The sequence below is a fragment of the Sciurus vulgaris genome, assembly GCF_902686455.1.
Source record: "Sciurus vulgaris genome assembly, chromosome: 1".
NCBI lineage: Eukaryota > Metazoa > Chordata > Mammalia > Rodentia > Sciuridae > Sciurus > Sciurus vulgaris.
In genome coordinates, this window is record NC_136461.1 from 115076237 (window position 1) to 115091491 (window position 15255).

A 15255-nucleotide genomic window follows, 5' to 3' on the forward strand; every position below is an offset into this window, starting at 1 on the left:
TAAGGGTGCAGAGCCCTGCATTTAACTTAAGAGGTAAGATAAAGTGGTTCCTGCCCATTTGTGGGTAAGAGCTGGGATATGTGTACAATCATGCAGTTGCATGGCATTGAGTAAACAGTCCCTGAGGGCTGTGGGGAAGGAACAGGTGAACTTTCTGTGTTGCTGGAATTTGGGCAAATTGACTTCTAAATCACTCCCTTCAGGAAAGAAGAGAGAGTTTCGTTTCCACCCTATCAAGGAGACAGTTGTGGAGGAGCCAGTTGATATCACCCCTTACCTCGACCAGTTGGATGAGTCCCTAAGGGATAAAGTACTCCAGCTCCAGAAGGGGAGGTAGGTGCAGACCCTTCCCCCCACTTTGTGGGAGGATGCCCAGTCCATGCCTTGTGTCTAGTAGGTATGGCAGAATGATGTGGCTTGGAGAGGAATGTGGTGGGGTATATGGAAAGGTAGCTGAACCTTCATGAGTGATATTTTCTGCAGCTGGGAGTGGATTGGCCTATACTCTAACACCTTGGGTTCCTATTCCTTAGGTTCTGGGGATGAGAGCCTCAGAGAACAGAAGCAGGAGGGATGGATAGGGATTTCCCTATTTTTTGGGCCTCTGCCCAGAAAACAGCAAATTCTGCCCTAGAGCCTCCCCCACCCAAGCTGGGATTTTACATAGAGCTCCTTTGTTTTGTCTCTGTTCATGTGAGTGCTTGCACACACTGTTCTGTGTGTCCTGCCCTCTGCTATCATTTATGTCCTTGGGATTTCCTCTCACTTTTGTACTACAGTGATACGGAGGCCCAGTGTGAGGTCATGCAGGAAATCGTGGACCAGGTCTTGGAGGTGAGGAGAAACCCAGTCCCTTAGGGAGGAAGGAGCCCAGCCTGTCCAACTTAGAGCTCCCCATGCAGATGTCTCCCTGGGAATGTGACTCCCTCCTTCCACTCCCCCAGATGAGTCCTTCTCATGGGGGCTAGAGAATTTGCTGATCCTGGAAGTGGAAGCAGATAAGCTCAGAGGCTCTGGGGCAGTGAGGTTTGGACGTAGTTTGTGATACCCCTTCCTTCCCTTGTCTCACCACCCAGGAAGACTTTGACTCAGAGCAGCTGTCTGTCCTTGCTTCCTGTCTACAAGAGCTCTTCAAGGCCCACTTCCGAGGGGAGGTGCTACCCGAGGAGGTCACAGAGGAGTAAGGCTCACCTTCCCTGATGCCCTTGGCCTCAGGAGCCAGAAGTGTATTCTTGCAGTCCAAGCCCAAGAGGCACCATGCTGTACACTTGAGGAAAAAAAAATCTGTGCGCTTGATGTTCTGTTTCTTAGTGTGTGCTAATTGAAATGAGGGCTTATTTTGCCTGCTGGACCCTGTGTTGTATAATGGAGTGGTAAACTAGTATCCCTACCCTGTCCTTCCAACCCTGCTGCTGGACCAGTATCCCCAACCTTTACTGCTTCAGGTAGAACTGGATCCCCTTCTAGATTCTCCTTGAAGAGCAAGAATTTCCCTATTGATGATGATGATAGCCTCAGATTGTGATTCCATGTTAGGAGTCTGTTTTCTCTGCTTCCAAGCATTTGGGGCCACAGGAAGTTTGCCTTTGGGGTAGGACAGGAGCAGGCTGGGGTCTAGCCTCAGTACGGTCCTGCCTATGATCTGCCTATACCTGCCCGTCCCTTCTGTGGATTTTCATATGTAATCCTCCTCTTGTAGGTCCCTGGAGGAGTCTGTAGGAAAGCCTCTCTATCTAATATTTAGGTAAGCACCCAGTGGTAGGAGGGACTGCTCTGCCCTCCATCCTTCCTACAGCACACATTTGTTCCTGTCCGGGATCACATGGCTCCCTTTCCAGAGCGGCGGAGATTTGTGGGAGGTAGATTAACCTCCTTAGGCAATGCCTCTTCTCTCACCCCACCTCCAGGAACCTGTGCCAGATGCAGGAAGACAACAGCAGCTTCTCTCTGCTTCTGGACCTTCTCTCTGAGCTATATCAGAAGCAGCCGAAGATTGGCTACCACCTGCTCTACTACCTGAGGGCCAGGTGGGTGTCAGGAAGCACCCTGGAGAGCCAGTCTTTCTCCTCTGCACACCGATTCCCATAACCTTAGCTGTCATCACCAGCACCTTTCATGTTTGTTTTGATGCTAAAAGTTATTCACTCTCTCTCTTTTTTTAAGATGGGTTCTTTGTTGCCCAGGCTAACCTCAGACTCTTGGGTTTAAGAGATGCACCTGCCTCAGCCTTCTAGGGAGCTAGGACTGTAGGCATGTACTGCCACACTTAATCTTTCCCAATTTTAACCCCGTTACTTGCCTTTTTATTGCTGGCTCTTTTCTCTTCCTTTTTCTTGTTTTTGGTACTAGGGATTGAGCAGGGCTCCACACATGCCAGACAAGTACTATACCAACTGAGCTACATCCCCAGCCTTTTTTATTTTGAGGCAGAGTCTCTGAGTTGCCCATCCTGACTTAAACTTGATGATCCTCCTGCTTCATCCTTCTGAATAGCTAGAATTACAAGCATGGAATATTATTATAATCTGGATACAGGTTGTCTTTTTACGTTTTTTATTTTGTTTTTGGTTTTTTTGTTTTTGTTTTTGTTTTTGTTTTTGGTGCTGGAGATTGAACCCAAGACCTCACATGTGCTGAGCTCATGTTCTAGCACTGAATTTTCACCTGCCACCTCCCCAGTCTCTGTCTTTTCTCTTTTTAAAAAAAATATACTTTTTTTTTTTTTTTTTTTTTTTTTTTTTAGTTGTAGGTAGACAAATACCTTTATTTTACTTATTTATTTTTATGTATTGCTGAGAATCAAACCCCATGCCTTACATGGGCTAGGGAAGCGCTCTATCACTGAACTATACAATCCCAGTTTCCCTTTCCTTTTTTTGGTGATACCCTTACACGAAAGTGGCCAGACGTGGTGATGCACACCTGTAATTCCAGAAGTTTGGGAGGCTAAGGCAGGAGGATTTCAAGTTCAAAACCAGCCTCAGCAACTTAGCAAGGCCCTAAGCAACGTAGACTCTGTCAAAATTTAAAAATGGGGTACGGGGGAAGCTGGAGATGTGGCTTGGTGGTTAAGTGCCCCTGGGTTCAATCCCCAGTACAAAAAAAAAAAAAACCACAATGTGTTAAATTTTTGTAAAGTCAATTTATCTATTTTTCCTTTTGTCACTTGTTTTTGGTATTGTGAAGATTTTCTCTGGTGTTTTCTTCTAAGTGTTGTATGGTTTTAGGTCTTATAGTTAAGCCTATAAGCCATTTTGAGTTAAGTTTTATATATGGTGTGAGTTGGTACTGCCTTCATGGACAGAACCCAGAAGGCAAGAAGAGCTTTCTCCAACCTGACCTGAGCCTTCCCTCTCCTGTCACTTGGCAATGAGTAGCTTCATTGATTTCAGTCAGGGCCCTATGTGGAGCACTGGGAAGGGATAAGGAAACAACAGTGTCTCCTGATTCTTAGGTTGTCAAGCCCTTAGGAAAGGCAGGGAGGACTATGGGACAAATGAACACAGGGTGTATTAAGAGAGATAAAGGCATTCCAGAGTAGAGTGAGCCTGCTTCAGAACATCTGAAGTTCTGGTGCTGTGATCAGGCTACTGACTTAGGCCCAATTGAATTTGCAGCAAAGCTGCTGCTGGGAAGATGAATTTGTATGAGTCATTTGCCCAGGCCACCCAACTGGGTGACTTGCACACCTGCCTCATGATGGATATGAAGGCCTGCCAGGAGGACGACGTGCGACTGCTATGCCACCTCACGCCCTCCATCTACACAGAGGTTAGTGCATCCATCTTAACATGGTTGGGAGTAGTGCAGGGGGCTCGCAAGAGACCACCTTGATGTACACCCTGAGCATCACATCCAACCCCTTCTGACCTCAGTGGCCACCTCTTCTCACAACATAACTCTCAACTCTCAACTCATTTCATTTCTTTTTATTAAAAGTTGGAAAAATTTTTTTAAGCTCCCTTCATTCTTATCCTTTGGTTTAACTGTGGTGTGAGTTGGGGTTTGGACTCATATACTTACCTTGCCAGTTTCAGCCCCATCATCTGAACCTAGGACAGGTCCCCCAAACCAGATTCATGTTGGCATATCCCAAGCTCTCACCCTCTGATGGCTCACCCTTGGATTCTCTCTAATGGTTCCCGAAGACCAGAGCTCCTTTAGCAGAGATTCACTTTCATTTCCCCCAGTTATTCGGAGTCTTCTCTCAGAACTGGGATGGAGAAGGAGGTATCAGCTCTTCTTCCTCTTGGTAGAAGTTCTAGGAAGAGGGAAATGAGGACCCAGGGTGTGGTCTAACTGGAGGAACTGTGATCTCTGCCAGGCACTTGGAGCAGGGGGTGGGGGTACATCACAGATGCCACACATGAAGTACCTCCCTTTTTGCCCTTTCCTCTCCAGACTGGGCCCTTCCTACCCTACCCACCCCTCACAAGCCCCTAGACACACTCACTCTGTACCTTCTCTTTGACTGAGACTCTGCATAAATTGGATTTCTTTACTGCCAGGTGTATAAATATTTGTTTGTTGCCACTCCCACCCAGAGTGAGCTGTCATGTCCTGTCAGCACTGGCTTTTGTGGTCCCTATTCCTCTCCTTCCACACACCCTTTATGGTATGCATACACAGATAACAAAAGGTGGTATCTTCAAGAGTTATATTCCCAGCTTCATAGCTATTGAATCTGTGAAGGGATTTATGTTAGGATCTGCATCTGACCAAGTCAGACCCTGAGCTTGTGATAAGGAAGGGGTATGGGTTGTGAAATAAAAACCAAGGGGCCAACCCTGGACTCCTTCTCTAGTTTCCTTCTTTTTTTGTCTAGTTTCCAGATGAAACCTTGAGGAGTGGGGAGCTGCTGAACATGATCGTGGCTGTTATTGACTCTGCACAGGTGAACATGGGGCTTTGATACCTGCAGAAAGGCCTGAAAGGCAGGACTGAGAAAATCAGGGCCTCTGCTTTCTGTCCATGCATGCAGGCAGGAGCCCATGTTCCACAGGCACACTGCCTCCTGGCTGCAGTTGGATGTACTTTAGGCCTTGGGGGATTGTGAGGAAAAGTACAGATGGAAGGAGGCAGGCTGGGGTCAGGCCAGTTCTGGGGTTGCCATTTGTTTGTTTATTTATTTTGTAGTACTGGTGATTGAACCTAGGGGTGCTAACTAGGGGTATTCTACCACTAAGCTACATCCTCAACCCTTCTTTTTGGGGGGCCCACACTGGCCCAAAATTTTGATCCTCCAGCCTCATCCTCCCAAGTTGCTGGAATTACAGGTGTGTGCCACCACACTTCGTGAGGGATTTTTGGGTTTTGTTTTGTTTTGCTCTCAACTGGCCTTCCCCTTGGCTCAGAATGAAAAGCATCGGATCATTTCTACTTGACTTTCCACCAAGCATAGGGCCCCAAGAGTTATAGTTATGCTGGGGTTCATCTCGTGCCTAGACTAAGGATCCTTTTCTGCTCTGTCTACTCAATGGAAATTAGCACTGGACAGTTTTCCTTTCTTTGCCTTTACCTACTCTTATGTAAGTCTAGAACCTAGCCTCCCAGGTCTTTCCCTCCTCAGGCCCAAGCTAAGTAAGACCAGAAGGAAAAATTGTCCTTTCTTTCTTTGCCATCAGGATGTGAGTAGTTTTCCATGACTGTTCTTGCCCCAAATAGGCCCATGGATCCCACTCAGATCAGTTGCCATTTTACCAACCCTTCATGTTTCAGAGACTGTAGCTTTCATCATATCATGCCTCTCCCTTCACACTGGCCTCTGGCGTCTTTTAGAGCTGATGGCTCTGCCTTTTCTCTCCTCTTCCAAAGCTCCAGGAGCTGGTCTGCCATGTGATGATGGGGAACCTGGTCATGTTTCGAAAAGATTCAGTCCTCAACATACTCAGTAAGTGACCAGATCTTTTAAGTGTCAGGAGAGAAGAGGGTATCAGCCTTGTGTGATTTCCACTAACAGGAAAGCTGGTTCTGGGGCTAGGGAGTTTAAGGGTAGAACCCCGCCCCAACCTTCCCTGCTGGTCTTTTTCATAAGATGGAAAGGTTTACCTCTGTCCCTCTAACTTCAGGGTGGATGGGAATATGGAAGGCCTGTGAAGACTGGAAGTAAGTATTGTGTGGGATAGGAAAGGGCCTAGATTTAGGGTCATTGTCCCTACCCCATGCCATCCCCGCCCTATCTTGTACCTGTTTAGGGTGCTGGTGGCAGGTGCTTAGCTGGGTGTGTGTGTGTGTGTGTGTGTGTGTGTGTGTGAGAGAGAGAGAGAGAGAGAGAGAGAAAGAGATGAGGTTTCTTCTCTTATCTCTTTCAGTCCAGAGCCTAGACTGGGAAACCTTTGAGCAGTATTGTGCATGGCAGCTCTTCCTGGCCCACAACATCCCCCTGGAGACTATAATCCCCATCCTGCAGCACCTCAAATACAAGGGTGAGTAGGGTTGCAGGTGGGGAGAAGGCACCTCCAGTGCAGCTGGGGCGAGGCTGAGGCCTTCAGCTTCTAGGATGAGCCAGAGGCCCTGCTCCTTCCCACCATGGTGTAGAGAGCAGTCTCCCTCTCAGTCACTTGGCTTTGTAGATGAGCTTTGCAGGTCCGCTCTAAGCCTGGCCCCTGGACTATGGCTCAGGTGTCTCTGGCACTAAGATCAGGGTAGGGGATTCTTCCTGGCTTTTGGTCAAGGACTGTCCTTGCTGTTCGGTGGCTCTTGGTTGGGGTGTGGGAGAGGTGCCCAGATCCCTTACTGAAATAATACATTCCTCTGAGCAGCCTGTACCCTTCCCCCATAGAACACCCAGAGGCCCTGTCCTGCCTGCTGCTGCAGCTCCGAAGAGAAAAGTGAGTTCCACCCCTGGAGACTCGTTAGCCCTCAGACCCAATATCCCAAGAGACACTATGGCAAAAAGGGCTCTGTTCTTCTTTTGCCATGTTTTTTCCTATTAATGACATCTGCTTATTCTGCCCTCCACCCCTGTGTGACTTACAAATAAGCAGATCCCCTGAGATCTGGGCTTCCTCTGACTTTACCCTCCTGCCCACCAGAAACTGCCCTCAGAGGTGGGGACCGGACATCCCTGTTTGCTGCTGCCACAGCAGTTCTAATCCTAGTAGCCCCTGTTCCCCTCCCCACACTTCTGTAGGGCCCCACAGGCTAATCCAGGAGGAGGAAGGGTCAGAGTAGAGGGGTCACACCCATCCTCTCCCTTAACCTACACAGTGCAGAGCCAGCTGGACCCATTGTGTCCCTGCCAGGGGGTGGGGCGTAGATGGCAAGAAGGCGGAAATCTCCTCTTCCATCACGGGCACTTTAGCAACATTCCCAGGCTAATGGGGCAACAGCTATGTGTCTTTTCCTTCCTACCTTCTTGTCTTCTTTCCACCTTTTCTCTTGAGACACTAGAAATGGTACAGAATGTCCTGAGGAAGTGGGAAGTTTGGAGCCTGTGTGGGGATGGTGGCTTTGTAGCCCTTTCTCCTGCCCCTCCCTCAGTGTGGATACCAGGCTCACCCCCAATTCCAGCAGGGAAGGGGGTCACAGACTTGTCCTTTGTCTCTCAGCCCCTCTCCTGACTGTTCTGGGGACAGCTAGGAGTTTGTTGGGTCTCCTTCCTGACACACACTTGCACACCTCCCACCATCAAACGGAATATCACTTCTCATCTCCTGACTTGTGCAGAGAATGAAACTGTGCGTTCCTTGGCCTAAAGAGAAGTGGGAGAGGGATATGAGCGTAGGAGGCAACAAGGCTTGGGTAGGGTAGTGAGGCTCAGGATTGGGAAATAAGTAATAAATAAGCAGCTCCTAAGGCCAGTGTGTGTGCACAGCACCCAGCACCCCTCTCACCCCCAGGCCCAGTGAGGAGATGGTAAAGATGGTACTGAGCCGTCCCTGTCATCCCGATGACCAGTTTACCACCAGCATCCTGCGGCACTGGTGCATGAAGCATGATGAGCTGCTGGCGGAGCACATCAAGTCCCTACTCATCAAGAACAACAGCCTCCCTCGAAAGAGGCAGAGGTGGGATGTGTTCCTGCCCACTGTCAACAGGCCATCGCCAATGCAGTCTACAGTGACTGCTGCCAGGGATGATGGGTTACTAGTGCTGTTCCAGCCTGATTTCTGGGTGACATCTAGTGGCCTGAAGCCATGTGGCATGAAGGATCAGTGTGGCTCCTGTTCCCTTCCCGTTCTAGTGCCCTGCAGCTGTACACCTTCCTTAGCCTACCCAACCCTCCCATCTCCCCAGGGGATTGGCTGCCTCAGTCCTAAGGAGGGACCCTGGTGAGGTAGCAGTGTCTCACATGGCTGGAGCCCCCTCTTTGAGCTCACACCAGCTCTTGTGACCTCCCTGTGCAGTCTCAGAAGCTCAAGCAGCAAGCTGGCCCAGCTGACTCTAGAGCAGATCCTGGAGCACTTGGACAATCTGCGACTCAACCTAACCAACACCAAGCAAAACTGTATGCTTCTCACCCTCTTGGGGATCTTGTGGGATGCTGCCTTGGCTCAGATACCCCTGGAGCCAGGCAAGGGGCAAGGGCAGGACCAAAACCCAAACTTTTGGGAGGAAACAGTAAGTTCCCAGATGTCTAATAATTTTTCTCCTTTCCTTCTCCCTCTAGTTTTTAGCCAGACCCCAATCCTCCAAGCGCTGCAGCACGTCCAAGCAAGCTGTGATGAAGCTCACAAGATGAAGTGAGACTCCTTCCACTTTTGGTCTTGGGAAGTAGTGGGCAGAAAGCCTAGGGGAGAAGAGTCCTGTTGGGGACACAAGCTTAATATCCAACAAGACCCTGAGATTGTTAAGAGAAACAGACTAGGTCTAGGGGCAGAGAACAGGATGGGAGGTGGCCACAGAGTCAGGATGTCTCACTCTGAAAGTCTCTTCTCCTTCCCCTTAGGTTCAGTGACCTCTTCTCCCTGGCAGAGGAATATGAGGACTCTTCCACTAAGCCACCCAAGAGCCGGCGAAAAGCAGCTCTGTCTAGCCCTCGAAGTCGGAAGAACGCCACTCAGCCACCCAATGCTGAAGAAGAGTCAGGTTCCAGCAGTGCTTCGGTGAGACCCCCCATCCAGCGCACATGGGGAAAGGAGCAATGGGTGCAGATGGAATGGGGGCCAGCAAGTAGCTGCCCAGGCTAACAATTTCCCTCCTCCCCCTCCCTATCTCTTCCAGGAGGAAGAAGACACAAAACCAAAGCCCACCAAGCGGAAACGAAAAGGGTCTTCTGCAGTGGGTTCCGACAGTGACTGAGACCCTACGATCCCCATCCTACCCTCAGTTGGACTGCCCTCTCCTTGGTGAATCAAAGGGTAATAGGGCTGGGGAGATACAGGAAAAATACTCTCCCCACATGCAAGCTCACCCAGTGGAAAGGATGAGCTGCTTTTGTGACCCAGCCTGAAGAGCTGCCATGCAGCCCCACCCTGCCCCTTCTGTCCTGGGGCCTCCAGTCCCCCACATTGCTGCTTCCACTGATACTTGGGTTCTCATGGCAGTAAGAGGCTGGTGGAATTGCTCAGCTCCCTGCCCCTCCCTTGGCCCCCTCCCCATCTCCCAAAGAACCATTTCAACAGAGAAGGGAAATGACAAAGGGGCCACTGGGCAGAGAAGCTAGGATAAGAGCAGATGCTGTGTGGATGTCCCTTCCTGCTTCCCCTCATTCTGGATTTGCTCTGAACAGATTCTGTAGTCCCTCCACATACCAGTGTGTAATGGGCATGGAACCTGACATGGTGGCTGCTCATTCCAGGCAGATGCCATAAACCTTCAGGAAGGAACCTGAAAGGGAGGCCCCAATGCTGTACCCAGGAGGCTTGGGTTGACCTGCAGTTTGGCACCTAAAGCTGGGCCAGAGCCCAGGAAAGTCCCAGAGGCAAGTTCCTCAGAATTGTCAAATGGTCTGGTTTCCTAGGTTCTGTTCTTGCTTTCTTTCCCCCTCCTATTTGTCTTTTTTTTCCCCCCTCAGAGATAATCACATTTTTAAAAATGTTTTTAAATGACAATAAAACAAGTCAGAACATCTTTTGTGCCAGAATTGGTGTCCACATGTACCCAGTGTGTGTAGAGTGGTCTCATTAATTGGTGCTCCTACTTGTGGCCTCACAACTTTCCTCCTTGCCCTTCCTGCCCTGCCTACATCTCTTGTCTAAAGCAGAAGGAACTTTGCCCTTCTTCCATCCTTCTTGCTACCATTTGGAGGTGTAAGCCAGACACTGACCTGTCCAGGTCAGAAAGTGATAAGGCACCATCTCCCTGCAGGCCGAGGTCTATCCTTGCCCATTTCTCCTCAAGACTAGAAAATTACTTAGGCTGGGGATGTAGCTCATCAGTAGAACATTTTTCCAGCATGCATGAAACCCTGGGTTCAATTACCACCCCCGCCAAAAAAAAAAAAAAAAGAGAGAGAGACAGAGGTTTCCAAGGAGTAGTTATTTGTCATATTCCAGTTTATTAAGTTTGCATGCTTGCCAGCTGCACTGTCAAGGAGGGGGGTTCCACTCTGCATCTTGAAGGACAGAAGTGTGCCTGGGAGAGTTCAAATACCAGGTTTGGGGGACCTTCTTCACCGCTAGTCTGGCTACTTTCTGGTCCACATGTACAAACAGAAAAGAGTTCCTTGGCTGTGCTTTTGTTCCTCTGCTGTCCAGGGAGACTGGAGGGCCTGCTAAAAGGAGTGAGGTTGGGTTCACTGCAGACACCCTGAAAATTTGCCTCTTTACACAATCCAGGTTCTCTTCCTCAATTGCTACTCCTTCCTTTGAAAATCTAAACCACCAGAGGCCTCTTTTTTCCTTCCTCCCTCCTTCCCCGGTTTCCTCTGCCCCAATTAAAACCAGGATGGAAAGCATTCGCTGGCTGGCCCCAATTACTGTACCCTTGCCCAAAGGGAGGAGCCTCTCCCATGGCCCCTCCAGAAATCTAGCAGTCTGGGCCTCCTCTTTCGCCTACTTAACTTTGGAGCCCCCCACCCATCCCTAGGGTTGCTGCTGCTAGCAGCTGGAGAATGAGCATGGGTCTAGCTGGGACTTGTACAACAGAATGGGCCAGGGGCCAAATTCTGCAGTCTCCCTTGGGAAGGAGCAATGGTATCCTCCCATCACGGGTGAAATAAGAAGTACTGACAGAAGGATGGACTGTGGCCCAAACCCCCTGGCTCTGAAGATTGGGACTCCAAAAGTCCAGCCAGTAGCCTAAACCTCCCAAGAGGAGAAAGAGTTTAAAATGGAACATGCAACCCTGGAATTGAGGAAAGGATAACACCGCCCAAGACCTGATAGGGTGAGGGCCCAGAGCAGAGCAGGGCGCAGCGCGAGTTGTCTAGGAGAGAGCGCGCCCAGGGCGGGGCGTAGGCCGTGGAGAGGGCTGGGGCCGCCCCGCAACCCGGTCCGCTCAGCTAGCTGCGGGTGGGGGTGGGGGGCTGGGTGGGAAGGGGCGTGTGCCAGCGCACGCGCGCTCCCGGAAAGGAGAGGTCTCAAAGCAAGAACGGGCGGGCCCAGTTTTTCGGAAGGGAGTATCAGGGGTGTTTGTGAGCGTCTAGGGCCCGACGGCGCCGAAGAAAGGAAGAGGGCACCATGGCTGCCCTACTACTGCTGCCCCTGCTACTGCTGCTGCCTCTGCTGCTGCTGAAGCTACACCTCTGGACGCAGTTGCGCTGGCTCGCGGCCGACTTGGCCTTCACGGTGCGCGCCCTACGCTGCAAAAGAACTCTTCAAGCTCGTGCGCTGGCTGCAGCTGCCGCCGACCCAGAAAGTCCCGAGGCGGGCTGCAGCCTGGCCTGGCGCCTCGCGCAACTGGCTCAGCAACGCCCCACGCACACCTTTCTCATTCACGGCGCAAGGCGCTTTAGTTACGCGGAGGCAGAGCGTGAAAGTAACAGGATTGCGCGCGCCTTCTTGCGCGCGCGGGCCTGGGACCAGGGACCCGGCGGCGGCAGCAGGGCGGCGGAGCGCTTGTGTGCAGGAGACCCGGCTGCTGGAAGCAGCGCGGCCCTTGCTGAATGTGCAGACGATGGGGTGGGCAGAGGTGAAGGAACCGTGGCCCCTCTGACACCTGGGGCGACCGTGGCGCTGCTCCTACCAGCCAGCCCAGAATTCCTGTGGCTCTGGTTCGGGCTGGCCAAGGCTGGCCTGTGCACGGCCTTTGTGCCCACCGCCCTGCGTCGGGGCCCCCTGCTGCATTGCCTCCGCAGTTGCAGCGCGCGCGCGCTAGTGCTGGCGCCAGGTAAGGCTGGAGCACCGAACTGACCAAGGCGGGGCCAGCCACCAGGAGGGGAGTGTCTGTAGTGGGGAAGGGCTTGGTCTTATCTCTGGGCCTGGGAAACCCGCTAAACTATCTCCCTGGGGTTCAGAAGTGAGTGGGAATATGAGTCCCTGGGTTTGCGAACAGATGGTGCTGAATCTTGTTCCCAAAGAACCCACACAAGGAGTGGGACTTCAGGTCCATGCCCTTCACCTTCATCCAAGAGCAGTGCAAAGGGGCACGGAGAACTGGCCACAGGGTGAGAAAGTTTCCACAGTCGCGGAGTTGTGCTTTCCTACCCCTCTAGAGTTCCTGGAGTCCCTGAGGCCTGACCTGCCTGCCCTGAGAGCCATGGGGCTCCACCTGTGGACTACGGGTCCTGAAACCCATGTTTCGGGAATCAGAGATTTTCTGACTGAGGCAGCAGCCGAAGTAGATGAGCCAGTGCCAGGGTACCTCTCTGCCCCGCAGAACATAACGGACACATGCCTGTACATCTTCACCTCTGGTACCACAGGTGAGGGCTGGACACTATGCTTACCTCCCAGAAACTAAGGCAGAGGAAGGAAGGGTCTGGGAACAGGAACTGGGACCTCCTTGGCTCTGAGCCCACCTTTTCAAATCTCCCAGAGGGAATAAATATCCTAGTGGCACCTCCTCTCTCTCCAGCCCTCCTGCTCCCTCTTCATTCTCACCTCTGCAAACTACCCACATTTCCTGGGTGACCTGACCTCCCTCTGATTTCTGATTTTTCTGATTCTGACCTGTCTGCCTGCCCCACCTCTCCCAGCAGGGGGAAAACAGGGAGCTGGGACTTGGAGCTGAGGCTTTCCCCTGATCACCCCCTCATTCCCACCACCTCACAGGCCTCCCCAAGGCTGCTCGGATCAGTCACCTGAAGATCTTACAATGCCAGGGATTCTACCAGTTGTGCGGTGTCCACCAGGAGGATGTGATCTACCTTGCCCTCCCACTCTACCACATGTCTGGCTCCCTGTTGGGCATTGTGGGCTGCATGGGCATTGGTCAGTCTCCCCCAATCCACCCCCACTCATTCCTCCAGGGAATGTTTATTAAGTACCAACTGTGGCACACTTCCCCGGGGACGTGTCCTGAGGGTAGAGAATCCAGAGGAAGGAGGAGGCAGGGCCTTACTCTCTGGAGCTCTTGGTACAATGGGAAATAGGTACCATGTTTCATTCTCTGCCTACAGATTGAGTGACTAGGGAGGCCAAATAGTTCACAGAACTCCAGACTCCAGGAACAAAGTGAAGCAAGGGTTCTGTCAGTCTAGAAAAAGGCAGAGAAGAGGGTGGGACTTGAGCCAGGGTACAGGAATGGAATATCTGGGACTGGGAATGGGTCATTAACCTCTCCAAGGCATGGGTGGAAAAGAAGGACTGTACCTTGATCCATACCTTGACCTGCTAAAGGTATGGATCTCCCTGTGGCTTTTCCCCAGGGAATTTGCACAGCTAGTGTCTGGGAAGGAGGGGATGGGCTGTTAACCTCTCCTTCCCGCCTCCCTTCTTGCTTCTGGCAGGGGCCACAGTGGTGCTGAAGTCCAAGTTCTCAGCCGGCCAATTTTGGGAGGACTGCCAGGAGCACGGGGTGACGGTGTTCCAGTACATCGGGGAGTTGTGCCGATACCTTGTCAACCAGCCCCCGGTGCGTTGATGCAGGGCTAGGTCACAGGGAGAACGATGGACAATGGGAAACATTGACACAGTTGTCTGGGAGTTGGAGGGAGAGAAGCAAGGAGAAGAAAATGGTGGTGGCATACAAGGAGCCCGAGATGGCCTAGGCTATCTGATGCTTAGGGCATCTGAAAGAGGTCACAGTGGGAGGGGACTTCACCTTGGTGAACTGGCATTTTGGTGTGAAGTCCCTGCCTCTCTCCCACTTGTTTCAGAGCAAAGCAGAACATGGCCATAAGGTCCGGCTGGCAGTGGGCAGTGGGCTGCGCCCAGACACCTGGGGGCGTTTTGTGCGGCGCTTTGGACCTCTGCAGGTGCTGGAGACGTATGGACTGACAGAGGGCAATGTGGCCACTTTCAACTACACAGGACAGCGTGGTGCTGTGGGACGTGCTTCCTGGCTTTACAAGGTGAGAAGAACCCCACAGAACAGTGGGAGACTGGTGGGAAGGAGGCCCACGCAACTGGAATGACCCAGTGCTGGGTTTCCCTTCCCCCAGCACATCTTCCCCTTCTCTTTGATTCGATATGATGTCACAACAGGGGAGCCTGTTCGGGATGCCCAGGGGCGCTGTATGGCCACAACTCCAGGTTTGTGCTCAAGTTGGTTGGGTGGTGGTGGTGAAGGATTAGAGTTGGTGAATGGGGCAGGGACAGGGTTCAGGAAGCTCTGGGTGAAGTGGACAGTCACTCCTGACCCCAGTGACTCTGCCAGGTGAGCCAGGGCTGCTGATAGCCCCTGTAAACCAGCAGTCCCCATTCTTGGGCTACGCTGGAGGGTCAGAGCTGACCCAGGGAAAACTGCTAATGGATGTCTTCCGGCCTGGAGATGTTTTCTTCAACTCTGGGGACCTGTTGGTCTGCGATGACCAAGGCTTTCTCCGCTTCCATGATCGTACTGGAGACACCTTCAGGTATCTCTTTATAACTTGTCTGATTCCTTACTCTAGACATCTGATCTCTGTGACCCAAACCTTGGACAACTCAACTCCCTAATCTCCTGCCTCAACCCAGATTCTCATCCAATCTCTCATTCTCAGACCTCATGAACACTTAATCCCTGTGATAATTTGTTACCCTGACTTCTGACCTCTTTCTCTCCCCGTCAAGCTCCCAAGCCTCTGACCCCTGACTTCTAGTTTCAGATCTCTTCTCTCCAACAGGTGGAAAGGGGAGAATGTAGCCACAACTGAGGTGGCAGAAGTCTTCGAGGCCCTAGATTTTCTTCAGGAGGTGAATGTCTACGGAGTCACTGTGCCAGGTACCTAAGCATGGAAGGACGGGGAGGTTTCCAGTCTATCACCCCAAATTGGTAATGATTGGGTGC

The 15255-nt window shown here is 51.6% G+C and overlaps 2 protein-coding genes across 6 annotated transcripts in view; both read left to right on the forward strand.

The window, feature by feature from the left end:
• Positions 1-10043, forward strand: part of INTS3 (integrator complex subunit 3) — a 39572-nt gene extending 29529 nt beyond the window's left edge. The window contains exons 16-30 of one of the 2 annotated variants that reach the window (XM_079117842.1): positions 204-333; positions 780-834; positions 1077-1180; positions 1700-1744; positions 1908-2027; positions 3618-3771; positions 4826-4894; positions 5815-5890; positions 6312-6425; positions 6782-6830; positions 7842-8009; positions 8349-8449; positions 8612-8684; positions 8891-9047; positions 9166-10043. In XM_079117842.1, the coding sequence (XP_078973968.1) occupies positions 204-333; positions 780-834; positions 1077-1180; positions 1700-1744; positions 1908-2027; positions 3618-3771; positions 4826-4894; positions 5815-5890; positions 6312-6425; positions 6782-6830; positions 7842-8009; positions 8349-8449; positions 8612-8684; positions 8891-9047; positions 9166-9243 (1493 nt within the window). In that variant the 3' untranslated portion in view covers positions 9244-10043. Of the gene's footprint in view, positions 1-203; positions 334-779; positions 835-1076; positions 1181-1699; positions 1745-1907; positions 2028-3617; positions 3772-4825; positions 4895-5814; positions 5891-6311; positions 6426-6781; positions 6831-7841; positions 8010-8348; positions 8685-8890; positions 9048-9165 lie in introns of both variants that reach the window. The other variant, XM_079117841.1, reaches the window with a different exon arrangement.
• A 1394-nt stretch (positions 10044-11437) lies between these two features.
• The window catches only part of SLC27A3 (solute carrier family 27 member 3), a 29317-nt gene continuing 25499 nt past the window's right edge, over positions 11438-15255 (forward strand). For 3 of the 4 annotated variants that reach the window (XR_013764567.1, XR_013764568.1, XM_079144463.1), the window contains exons 1-8: positions 11438-12213; positions 12539-12748; positions 13098-13256; positions 13775-13899; positions 14144-14338; positions 14429-14519; positions 14644-14842; positions 15092-15189. Coding sequence is in view for 2 of the 4 variants with exons in the window: in XM_079144463.1 (XP_079000589.1) it covers positions 11565-12213; positions 12539-12748; positions 13098-13256; positions 13775-13899; positions 14144-14338; positions 14429-14519; positions 14644-14842; positions 15092-15189 (1726 nt within the window). In the remaining 2 variants the exon portion in view is untranslated. The remainder of the gene's footprint in view (positions 12214-12538; positions 12749-13097; positions 13257-13774; positions 13900-14143; positions 14339-14428; positions 14520-14643; positions 14843-15091; positions 15190-15255) is intronic. The other variant, XM_079144462.1, reaches the window with a different exon arrangement.